The sequence below is a fragment of the Venturia canescens genome, chromosome 10 (assembly GCF_019457755.1).
Source record: "Venturia canescens isolate UGA chromosome 10, ASM1945775v1, whole genome shotgun sequence".
NCBI lineage: Eukaryota > Metazoa > Arthropoda > Insecta > Hymenoptera > Ichneumonidae > Venturia > Venturia canescens.
The window spans coordinates 9,536,960-9,550,420 of NC_057430.1; the positions used below are offsets into that span (position 1 = coordinate 9,536,960).

General features: G+C 39.8%; 1 protein-coding gene across 2 annotated transcripts in view; it reads left to right on the forward strand.

Moving 5' to 3' along the window:
- The window catches only part of CalpC (calpain-C), a 53,575-nt gene that overhangs the window by 12,051 nt on the left and 28,063 nt on the right, over nt 1-13,461 (forward strand). For both annotated transcript variants that reach the window (XM_043430534.1, XM_043430533.1), the window contains 2 exons: nt 3,231-3,374; nt 8,304-8,373. In XM_043430534.1, the coding sequence (XP_043286469.1) occupies nt 3,231-3,374; nt 8,304-8,373 (214 nt within the window). The remainder of the gene's footprint in view (nt 1-3,230; nt 3,375-8,303; nt 8,374-13,461) is intronic.

The window sequence follows — 13,461 nt, forward strand, 5'->3', positions numbered from 1 at the left end:
TTGAGTTTCGCAATTGCGTAGTGAATAATTTAGCGGAGAGGCAACGAGAAAAATCATTTGCATCGGCACGTACGACAATGGAAGAGAAATTCGCCACCGCGCCCTGGTCTGGTATGCCGTAAGGCGTTGCAATAGCCGTCAGCAGCTTGTGATAGCGTTTCGTTCGCACTCTTGCGTGCATGGAACAACCGAACCGCGCCTTTTGTCTCGTTAGCGTTTAAAGTCCGCGCTTCAACTGAACAATTAGAAATTCTCCGACTTAAGCACGCATTTTCATACTCGATTTGTGACTACGAGCGAAGATCGATTAAAAAGAGCGATGCTATAAAAAAACTAATGGACGAGAGAGAAGAGCTGAAATGATTATTTGAATCGGAAATCACGCAAGTTCCTTTCATCTGAATAATCGTACGCTATTATCGCGAAAGAAATACCTGAACGAAAGCGACGATCGTGGAGGAAATCGATTTCAATTAAAACGCAATTGACAGCCCCCGATGAAACTCAAAACTCTCTCCCTCTGATTAATTTTATAAACAACAATTATTGAGAGATCAACGAAAAACTATTGCGAATGAATTTTATTACGACGCTGAAGTTTGCAACGTTCGAGTCCAATGAATTTAACGAAAATAAACATTTGCAATTGACCAATTATTTATTTCACGATACCATTGGTGCACATTGAAAAACTACGAATTGCAAATTCGCCAGATAACAAAATTGAAGAATTACTGAAACTGTTGGAGAATTTTTTTCCATAATTTCGTTGGACTCCAACGTTGCAAACTTCAACATCATATTTTATTACGAATGGACGCTTGAAGTGGCAGATTTGAATCAAGTTTTTATGCTTCATTGTCGTCGCGATGGAATGCGAGAATGAAAATCGAATTTAGGGTAAATTGGGGTGATTTCGACTGCCCGAGGAAAACTTATTTTCCTCATGATGATCAATCATGATTATGATCAACCACATATTATGAAACAGGGTGTCTAACGACCTGAAAAGTCATGAAAATTCTTAAATGTCATGAAATTACACTCGGACCTGAAAAAATCATTAAATGTCATGGAAAATTACCAAACAACCTGATTTTTTAAGATCTCTGCAACGCTCATTGTCATTGTCGATTTTTTGGTTTTCTTCAACATGATTTCAAAATTCGCGGGGTGGCGACAATGTCTGGTTCGTCAATACTCATCATCGATATAAAAACGAATATCGAATAAATAGTTTGTAAGAAAAAAAAGATTCTTTATTTCAAAATAAAATATCATTTCTTTGTTATTTTTATTGAATTTTTTTATAATTAAAAGATGAATAAAAAGTATCAGAACCATAAGAAAAGTCATGAAAAATTCCTGTTCCTTGACTTAAAAAGCCTTAAAAGTCATGAAATTTCTGTTCTGGTCAAAATTAGACACCCTGTGAAATTATAAAATAAATTTTCGATCTATTTCACTCTCTGATATCTTGTTTACGATTTCCTATGTAAATTTCAACAGATAGATGAAAAAATTGCTAGATATTTAGCAAAAAACAACACTCCATAAAATTCGGATTTAGCCCGAACCTCCGGAGTAATTCTGGACGGCCCTTGTGCTGAATCTAGATTGCATTAGAAATTGCTACACATATATCGCAAACATATTTTCGAATCGTACTTTCGCTCGTGCAACTTTGTGAGCCCACATTTCACACTCGATTCACACAAACCACTCTTCGGATGGTGAATTTCCATATATTTTTCAAAACAAAAATAACTTTTTCGTTTTCACATTGTTCACTACTTATGAACTCAATATCACACGTTGGTGTTTTCTTTCATATGTATTTTACGAGGTTACTGAAATTTGAAAAAATCAATCGATATGGGGTAAGATCAGAACGTCCGGAATTCCCCCAAACTGCGAAATTTGACAAATGAGTTAATAATTCAAAAACAGTTGGGTAAGCCCAAGTTTGAACTGCGTTAATGATTCTTATATGGAATAAGGACATTAAATTAATTTTTTAAATCATTGAAATCGTTTATCACGTAGTTTCATCAATTTAATGTAAATCAGGCAAAAATTAGATGAAAATGTACGAAATTTTATGATCGACCTTACTTCGAAGAAAATAAATCACTTCACGCGCCTTGAACAATGTGAGTACACTAAACATCGATAAGGCTATCGCATGAGTTCAAGTGCGTGAAACTGTGAGGTTTTCGGAATATATAAAGATATTGCGGAGTCCGTATTTACCCTGCGTCCGGAATTACCCCACTCTCCCCTGCAATGAAGAAAAAAATTGGAAATTTTATGCAAAATCGTTCTGCGATGAATCGATTTGGTTCGTATCGAATCTGGTTTTCGTGGGAGCCCATTGTAGAAATTGGTATTACGAACGATCGCTTCGCATCTTGAGAAATTGTGCGGAATGTGCGAATTGTGCGTGGTCGTGGAGGACGAGGGTGTCGACCTCGATCAACGGCTCGCGCCTTCGTCACGGTGTAACGCGTCAACGTGTAACGCGTACGAGAAGGAAAAGTCTCAGGTCGCGTCACCGTCAGCGAGGCAAGCGCGATGAAACTGCGTACGCACATCTCGACGATGATTCTTGTCTTATTGAGGTCAGCGGGTGAAATAAATGGAGAAAAAAGGACAACCGCGACGACGCGTAAACATTGCGCAATCTCATCAAGAACTTTTTCGTTTGTTTTCGTTCTTATTGCGCGCACTCGAACTAAACGGTGAAATGCCACTCCGCGATCGCTCCTCGTCATTGGCTCATCTGAATTCGAACTTGCAACTTAAATAATTCGACATTTTTAATCGATTTGTCTTCCTCCCCAACAGCAGCTTCCATTTCTCGCCCTCATTTTTATTCGCCTGCAGTTTCTTATTTTCGATCTCGAATTTTCGATTTTTAGTTCAAAATCTCGTTTGAATGCATCAATTTTTTGGAACGCGATGAGCGAGCTCAGTCTTTATTTCACTATTTTCAATATTTTTTGCGTTCGTCGCCGATTTCGTGAACTTTTCGATCTTGAATTCTTGCTTTAATCGAGAAGAGTCTTCGGATGCATTGATCAAAGATATTTCAGGTGCGGGGGAGCGGGTGTGATTTATTTTCAATCATTTTTTCGTTACTCATCCAAATGTTCGCTTTTTCATATTGAATTATAGTTTTTTTTTCATATATAATTTTCATTTGGATGCATTCGTTTTTATTTTTTTAGGACGTGATGAGCGAGTACGAGCGGATCAAGCGTTCGTGCTTGAAACGAGGGGAGCTTTGGGAAGATCCGGAATTTCCTGCGACCCAAGCTTCCGTATTTTATCACCAAACGCCACCCTTCAATTTCCAGTGGAAACGGCCAAAAGTAAGGCTTTTTTTAACTTATTTTATTCATTTTTTCACAGTCGGGAAATTTCCAGTGAAAGTATCAAAATGTGTCCGTCCTTTTCAACTCCCAAAAACGTTCGTTTTTAGTTAGAATATTTTTCTTTTTTATCTCGAATCCCATCAGCTGTAACCACCGAAAGGTGTTGCCATTTTAAGGGCTGTGAACGCAGTGTGAACGTTGGAATTTTAGGTGTTTTTTGTTTATTTCATAAATAAAAATTGGTTGGATGGATTTGAATGAAACCTTGTACACATCTTTTACATTCTCAGAAGTACTGGAAATTTTTTTTTTTTTTTTAATTTTTTCCATCCTACAATGGTGTGTTGAAAATGGCACCCCTTGAATCGGCGTTGACAGCAAATCTCAAAATTGGAACATCTCAGGACGTAAAACTAAAAAGATTCTTAAAGTAAATGCTATTAGCCATCGCACGACGTAGGGAATTTTCGAAATATTGTTTAGAAACAAAAATGGCGACCATTTGAAGAAAAAAATCACAATTTTTGTGGATTTCTCAATAAAAATTCTTCATAAAAGAAAAATCAAAGAATTTATCAAAAAACGGTTCCTACGTTCTAAAAAAAGTTCATACGTTTTCCCAACAAATTACAATTTGAATCGAGTCGCTGGGATAAAAAATCTTCCCGTTTGGCTGTCAACGCCGATTCAACGGGTGCCATTTTCAACGCACAATTGTACAAAAATATACCATTAAAAAAATAAATAAATTTGTTTTTTCGCGTACTTTTGAGTATGTAAAAGTTGTGTACGAGGTTTTGCGTAAATCCATCCAACCAATATTTATTTATAAACAAACAAAAAGCTCCTAAAATTTCAACGTTTGCACTGTTCAAAGCCCTTAATCTCGCGAATCGAACTCGAAGTTTACACCGAAAACTGATTTTTTCGTACCAATCGTGAGAAAGTGAATGTGCAACAAGATTATTCATTCGTCAGCAAATAAATGGAGGAAAAAATCCAACTTATTCTATAATTTGTCCAATATTATAAAAAATTGGAGCACCTCCAACGAAAATCCCATAAAAGTGGTTCTTTTGCAAAAATTTTCGCAACGGTATCTCTCTCATAATATAAAAGAAAGAAGGCACGAGCCTGAGAATCCGGGAGCGTTAAAAAGCGCGAATAAAATACGAGATTAATATGGAATTAACAATGGACCTGGAAACGAGGCGTAACTGGATTCCTCCAGAGCTCGCGCGTCTCGGACGAACAAACGTGTTGTTTCTCGCGGATGCGATGATTCTTGGCAGTTTCAGCGATAAGCTTTTCCACGCAGAGCAGATATAAAGCGGTAACTCGACTATCAGCCATGCGCGCTTATGCGATTGCAAGGTCACGTTTGTGAATCGTTGCATCGGTGGACGCGATCCGACTGAACAATGCACCATAACGCGTACACGCCACGTTCCACATAAGCACAGAAACACATTTATAAACGCGTGCATAAAGCATCGTTCTGCGTGGTTGCAGCGAGCTGGAATCGTGCCCGGGAAACGATGAAAAAGGAGGATTTTCATGGGGTTTTTAGTCGAGGCACGAAGACTTAATCACAATGAAATTTTTCGAAGTTTCATCGACCTCTGAAACAATTATGCGAAAATTATTCGGAGCGATTCTCTCGTCAATTGAAACCGAACGAAAATCTGCCCAAATTCGCTGTCCCTTTTGCAGAAATTCTCAGCCTGCCAAAGACTCTCGCGTGAATTTTCTTTTGTTGCGAGGTGTTAAAAGTCGGCAATATTTGCTGTGAAAGTGCACACATGTCTGGCGTTGAATTCCGTGGAAAAAATGTTACTGCTACGCTCGAAGAATATTATCTCTCATCGTCGAGTAATTAAAACGCAATAGTGCGAGCGACGCTCCAGTAAATAAAAAGATAAACAATGGAACGGAACGTTAAACGCGGCGCAGCTACGTAAATCGGCGTGCACGCACACCGCTCCTGCAAAATTTCCATCAAATGCGCAAATCTAAAAGACAAGACGGCTGCTAGCCTCTCGTTATTTGTATACGGAACTCGAGCACATTGTCTCTCGTATGGGAGTCCGCTGCGTACGAACAATACTCCTTTTCTGAGCTTTTCGTAACACCGCCTCCAATACGAACTTCTGTGTATTTAATATTTATGAACGAATCACCCTCCAAAAACGTCGGGGTTGCGGATGAAAAATCGCCCAGAGTTACTCAATCGTTCCACAGGCCAATTATGCAACTGGATAGAAATAATGAAACTCTCGTTTACGCGTAATCCACGATGAAAAGTTAGATTCGAGAAGAGAATATTATTAAAACTCAGTTTACTGAGGAAAAAAAATCGGTGTTTCGACAGAATTTTTGCTCGAACCACCAAATTGTGCGGAGAACAAAATAAAATTTGTTGATTCGGCGATGTTTTCGTCGTGAATAAATTCTGGGATGACTCGGCTTTTTGTATAATTAGCGAATTTCGCATTTTGTTCTCTACGATTTTTCGATTAAACCAAATTTTTATTGAGTTAACAAACCGATTTTTTTGGCACGCACTTTTTACGAGAAAAAAATCGTCTTTCACGCGAGTTTCAATATTTCTACTCATTTTTTTCGGTCTCGCCGGAAGCTCGTTCCAATTCTTGAGTTCGCTCGTAAATGTTTACGCGGGAAGGTCCAGGGAAACTGCGAAAAACGTGGTCAGCGGGGTCGATTGGCTTTCGCTACCTTTTGCAATTCCAGCACCATTAAAAACTCGTATTTTCATTTTTTTTCTTAAGGTACATCATGCCCGTAGGATCGTATTTTATGGGTGTCTAAATTGGGTCGATTTTTACTTCCTAATTAAAAATATCATCACTCTAAATTAATGTGAGAGTTAATAATTCAAAATTGTAAATAAATTTCGCCAACTTATTTTTTGGCGAATGAAAGTACAAGCCATTAATATAACGGGGATTCATCATTGACTGAGCCCGAAATTTTATTCATTCCTGGCTAAAATACTATAGTTTTTTTAAGTAAAAAATCGCTTTGGAAAGCACAAAACTCAAAGAGAAATGGATCGAGAAAAAAGTGTTAAGGTATTCCTTTCGCATGAGCGTATTTTTTGGTAGTGCAAATTGAGGCACTCGAAACTTAGACTGATTTCTAACCTCTGGAAAGTCGCGGTTATCTATGAAAGGCTTCTGCTTCTGCCATTTTTCCAACTTCTATCGTTAATATCTTTTTTAAGAGCATTCGCGGTAACCCTTTATTTTTATCGTCGCTATGGATTTCTTACATTTTTTTCTATCTGTGAAATAATTTGTATCAGGAATTTAGAATGATTTAGTATATGAATTATTGAATAGAAATGTGGTGATGATGGAATCTCCGTAAACTCGCGTATGAATTTTCTGATTTTTGAAGTTTTTATTCTTTATTAAATCTTTGATAACCCGACCTGAAATTTCGCCAATTTATTCGCATGCACTTTTACTTTACTTTTATTTAAAATCTGTTATTAGTAGAACATTTGGGTTCGTGAAAGAAATACCTTAACAGAAGGCTATGACAGGAATGGGCCAAGCCAAGAAGAAACAAAATGCCGAAATAAGCAAATGTGAGGTTGCGATTCTTCATATTTAAACACGTTTATCTAAATAACCATTAAGACGTCTCCTTTAAAATTTGATCCGCGTGTCAGTCGACTATTCGTTTAAACTCTGTGCAAATTTCAAGCGACTTTCTTAAAAAAATCCTTTCGTGCATGAACTACTTTAAGAAGTGAAAAAATTGAACGATGCCTCCGCTGCGTGCAAATTTACATCCGCAGATTAATTGATTCGCCAGAATCCTGAGATTTCACAATCGACCCATTTTCGAAGTCTTTGAAAAATCCGTCTACGATAAATTTGAAGGAAAAAAGGCGGAAAGCAGGAAACCGGGACAGCCGAGAGCCACCTGAAATTAGGTTGTACATTCGCCTTGAACTTTTATTTTGTTTGCTGCACATGTAAACTCAGTTTTTATTCGTTGGCTGGTGTGCCAGCTCCGGCGGAGTAGACCGAGACAAAAGGAAACGGGAATCGCGGTCGGGACTCGTGTGACGTCTTCAAGAAATACGTGTATGCTTACGACTCTTAAGTGTGTCTTTTTCTTCGTCTCCCCTCTCCCCCTCCTTTCTCTTCTTTGGGGACAATTATCTCCCTGCAGATTAATTAAAACACCGGTATGACACGGACTTTTAACTTGTGGAACTGTCCGAGGCAAAGCCGAGTGCAAAACCACCGCAATTTCATCCGGAAAGTTAACATTTTTCCTGGTTTTGCGTATCAACATCATTAATTCTGTGACCATCTGTTGTCCGCGTGTGAAAAAAAAAAAAAAAAAAAATTGAAAATTAGTAAACACAAATGTTTCCTGATAAAATGCTTCTTGGATTAAAATTTCTGACAGTTCCCAGGTCGACGTTTTCGAGTGAAGAAACGACACGAAGTTTTCTTTATTTTCCATTATTAAGGTCCTTTCTGTCAAGCCTCGAGAGAGCTCGTGATTTCCTCGTCTCGAAAATTGTCTCATCGTATATATTCGATTGACGAGTGTTGGTTGTACGGAAATTATTTATGAAGATGCTGAGAAACTTGTGAAACGATAAAAAGAGTTTTTAACGAATTTCAAAAAAATTGAAGATTTTTTAGGTTTTTTTGGACAAACTTCGTTCCGCGCCGAGTTTTTCACAGCGAATGACTCGAATCTGAAACATTAAAGTTTTCTAAAAGTAGCCCCAAAAGCTGGCTCCGGAGTTGAGACCAGATTTCGGATCCGTTTCGAAGGAAATTTCTGGAAAAAAGCGTTGTCTGAGTAGTCGAAAATGCCAGTTAATTTGGAGCCCCTGATGAGACTCGTTAACGTGATAATTCTGTTGTGTTTCAGGAGCTTTGCAACCGTCCGATATTCGTGAGCGATGCGCCAGCTCAGTTCGACGTCATTCCCGGCAAGATGGGTAAGAAAAAAGCTCGGAAATGTGTGTTGTTTTTCGTCTGTTCGCCGCATCGAAGTATCCGCGAAGTGAATAATGTTCGGTTTCGGTTCTGCGAAACTTTGAAATATACTCACGTGTCGTCCTTGAGGAGAAGAAGAAGCAGCTTGCGTTAGGTGGATGTTGGGAGAATATCCGAGTTTGAGAACACAGCGAAGAGCCGAGAAGACGAAGAAGCAGAAGCGGGGAAGCCTCCTCGCGCGGGGGAAGGAGAAAAAGGAAAAAGGGATAGAACGGGTCGTTCCGGTTTGAACTTTTTATACGAGTGCTCGCGCATACGTTTCGCTGCCTCCCCCGTCTTTCCGTCTATACATTTTTCCTTTTATCTCTTTCTCAGTGAGCCCCGAGTGCACAAACTTGTGCTCGTGCTGGTTCAAAGTAATGATACGTTCCGCGTGGAGCAGCTACGAAAACGTCGCAACTATTTCTCCATTTTTCCGTTCGGTGGGCTCGAGCATCCACTTATTTCGATATTATTAATAATAATTGAACGAAAGTTTTTAGAAACGAATCTCGTCGGCGGTGTAGAACGATCCGAGACTTTTGCGCCGCGGATTTAATCGGGAGTTCCAAGCGAGTAGAGTTTCCCCGGATAGTTAAATTCCTGGTTCTTTATTTCAACGGTAATTTAAATGGCTCGTTACCGCGCGGCCACATTCGGATTTATTATTTCTCTATAAAACACTTTCCTTCGACGCATAATTATGGGCGCATGTGTAGCAACGCAAAGGCGGAAGTTCCAAGTCGTAAACAGCCATCGAGCGGTTTCAACGGCTTTGCGCGGCCGATGAGTAAAAAACGTAATTAACCGCGTGATAGATCGCGACGCGAAGGGGAGGCTCATCGAGCTGGATTAACTGCGATACATCGTTACTCGAGAGCCTTTAGAGGCATCAAATTCCTGGGTATCAGACGCGCCGATAAATATCGAGGGGATATCCGTCGCTTTTACGCGGGCAACGACTTCGGGGAAGCTTCTCCCATTTCGTTTACGATCCGAGCTAACTTTCCGCATGGAAAACTCTTTTTACGAAGCTCATTTTCGACCTGCCATGCCGAGGATTCAACCCGAACGCGAGGAAAGATTTTGTCGGTCTTTGCGAAGGTGCGAAGCGATCCGAGTCCCATTCGGCCTCAGGTTCGTACGCCGCGAATCGTTTCATTTTATTCGTTGCGCGTTACATAAGAAACGTTTCGTTTTTTTCAAGACAATGCTCCTTTTTATTATATCCCGTCTCTCGAGTCGCTGCGTAATGTTCGTAAAATATTGACGAGTTTTTGGCCGCGAACGCGGGCCGCGGCAACAGCAGCTTATTAACTATGCGCCGGTGAAAATGGAATAGCATTCTTTTCTACGAAGAAAAACCAGTCGGCCGTTGAACGAGACGAGACCTTTGCTGCGCCACAGACATTTTTTCCTCCCTTTCAGTCCCTCTCTCTTTGTTTCTTTCTTTCAGTTTTCCGTCATCGTTCCAATAATAATACGTAGTTACAGCTCGTGCCTGAACAGACTGCTTTCTACTTGACTCTTATATAGACTTTGTGTACGAGGACAAATAAAGCCTCGAGGTAGGTTAGTTACGTCGAGCATGAGAGAGGCGTCACGATCCCGAGTACTCGGAAAAGAATAAGAGTTTCATTTCAATGTTTAGCTTGTAAACGTCCTCTGACCTATGTACGCCACGAAATTCGTCATATTTCCTGCATCAATCAACCGATTGATTATCCTCGTTTTATCCAAGACTCAGACTCGTTCCGAGCTCTGAATCCGTAGAGACGGCACGGTTGCAAATTCGCACACACGAAAATGGCAGGTCTTTAGAACTTCAAAATTCGCTTCTTCCATTTGCCCATTTTTCTATAATAAAACTTGATTTTATAATTTTTTAAATAATTTTAATCGATCACTAAGGAATTGTTACGCCTGAAAAGCCTCGTTGTAAGATTCGTTCCATACATTCGTGGATGAAATAACGAGTTTTTCAAAGTTCAAGTACAAATTTGCACCAGTGTGCTGAGTGTGTGACCCAAAGGGAGTGTGGTGTTTACGTGCGCGTCGTATATTGGACAGTTGACGGTCTTTCCATATTTTTTTAAAGGAATTACCTCGGTTATCTAGCAGAATATTATTAAAAAAGCGTTATCTTAATTTTTTAATTGTGAATAATATTCAAGTTGAGTTCATTGCAAAACATATTTCATTCAGAGTCTTCCACATCATTCGATAGTACATTGCGAAAAGGCAACGTTTGACAACGTTGGACGCGTAGCCAGTTGACAAATTAAATCAGAGATCACCGTATATAATCCTAAAAAGTACAGCTGTCGTGTGAAAAATGTAAAAAGCACAACAATTTGTCGTCTTCAAATCAATATTTCTAGTTCAAATGGCCGTTGACCCCTTTTTTTTAACGTACGATTAAATTCCGGGCGATTCAATTCGTATAAATAAAGATTTGAATCTTTGACATCTAATTTAGAAATATATGAAATTGTGAGTTGAAGATGATCGAAGGGGCCAGTAAGTCATTGTGGCCATAAGCGACAGGTTAATTTCTGTATTTTTCGACTGTTAAGGTATTCTTTTCGCATGACTGTATTTTTTGGTGGAGCAAATCGGGGCACTCGAAATTTGGACTGATTCCCAACCTCTGAAGAGTCGCGGTCGCATTTATGAAAAGCTTATTCTGCTTCTGCCATTTTTCCAATTTCTATCGTTACTATCTCTTTTAAGAGCATTCGGTAACCCTTTATTTTTATCGTCGCGCTATGGATTTGTTACATTTTTTCCTATCTGTGAAATAATTTGTATCAGGAATTTAGAATGATGTAGTTTATGAATTATTGAATAGAAATGTGGTGATGATGGAATCTCCGTAAACTCGCTTATAAATTTTCTGATCATTGAAGTTTTAATTCTTTATTAAATGTTCGATAACCTGACCTGAGATTTCGTCAATCTATGCACTTTTACTTTACTGTAATTTAAAATCAGTTATTAGTAGAATATTCGGGTTCGTGAAAGGAATACTTTAATATTTCAACGAAACAGGATTATAAGAAATCGTCATGGGTTTTCATGAGCGTAATTCTTATAGAGGAATCTGCTATTTCGACATATTTTTATGAAATCACAAACAACAAGGTAAAAATGGGTCGAAGTTAAAAAAAAAAGTTCATTTCGTCACTATACCTGGTCAAAAGAAAATAGCACAGAAGCCTGGAAGCGTTCGAATAAATAAAGCAGCGACAACTCATTCGAGAAACGATTGAAGGTTTCCATTGACTGTGAATGCACTTTTAGAGAAAAATTTTGAATTTCTTTCTATTCAAAGTATCGGAGACCGGCCGGTTCGCTCTTCCGCAAAAAATGATGAAAGAAGGTTTTTGTATAAACTACTCGACCGTTTTACTTCAATATTTTCATACTTTTCTCACATCATCGATCATTATTTTCATATTTTTCGGTTTCCGAGTGATTTCCTCGGCACAAAACACATCAAATCTATTTAAATTCGCTATTTTTTTTGTCCGGAAATTTTCATAATACGAATAAATTTTTTTTAAATTGAAAAACCTCTCGAAATTACTCCACCATTTTGAAATTTGAAAAAAGAAACGATTCGTCAGATTTTGGTCCTTTGAGAGTGTCTTCGACCCCAACGAAGGAGCGTTTTGTATAATATTTGGACGTTTAAGAATTTCCATATAGATTAATCAGCGTCCAGTGATCAGGGTTTATCGAATGGTACTTTAACCAATAGAAGGTTACCAACGAGGCGCAGTCGCGACTCGACAAACCCTTTCGAGACATTATTGACATTGTGTGCATAAGAAAATGAGTTCTACTGTCTCTTCCGAGCGTCTTCCCCACGTACGTTAACGCGCAGCGAAGAAATCGTGAATCTCGCGGGGTCCCGCGAGAAAGGAAGAAATCGTAGATAAATGGAGAAATTATACATTGACCGCGTACAGAACTCTCGCGACTGGTATCGTACGAGCTCAGCCACTTTTCTGGTACACGTAGAGACGGCAGCCAAGTTATATTCCCGACCTCGAAATCGCGTATATAGAAAACCCTGAAACCGACCCGCGCGACCTTTCGAGAACGTGCAGCGGAGAAGTGAATCGTATAGAAGCGCCTTCCTGGACGTTCCCACGTGTGCACATCTCTCGCAACTTCTTTCCTGGCTCAATTTCGCCTCGATGAGCAATGCAATATCGTCGAACATGAACGTGGATGCGGTTAATTGAGTTGTGCGCCGTTTATCAGAATTTCGATGGCGATATCGATCGTCCTCGTTCTCCCAATGAATTTACATCGAAAGAGAATTCCCGTGCAATTTGAAAGCTGAGCTCGAACTGTCACTTCGATCCGATTTGTCATTCCCCTCGCGATTCTCCAGCTCCCATTCGCAAAAAGGCTCAACAATCTTCTCGAGTCTCGCAATCCCGCTTCCGCGTCGTGCGAGCTCGAGGCTCAAAAGACTTCCGATTTCCATGACTCTTGAGTCAAACTCAACGGAAGTGGGACGAGTGTACGTGAGAGGAATCCCGGAAATTGTTGCGTCAAGAGCTCGATCTCAAGAGTGACTGAATCGCCGGAGACTCCGCGCGAGCAGGATGCACCGACGTGTATATAAACGTGTTAAAAGGCTCCTCGGTGCGTCGAGTGTGAGAGACAGAAAGAGAGGAATGACGCGATAGATTTATCGCGAGGCGACTTCAACCGGACGAGGTAATAGAGACAACGGAATAGACTCGAGCTGGCAGGTAAAGACGAAAGAAAGAGAGAGAGAGAGAGGAAGAAGATGAGAGAACGAGATGGAACTATAAGGCAAAATGAAGTTAGACTCGTCCGTGCGTAACGAGTCCCGTTAACGAGTGTGTGCACACTACATTTTACACCGGGTGCAAAGACCACGCGATCTCACACGGTACACAACACAGGCATAAACGCACAGTCAAGTGCGCGTGATGACGATGACACGCAATAATAATTCGCGCGCTGAGACTGACCCACATTAAAATCTCGGCGCGAGCTTAAGGTGT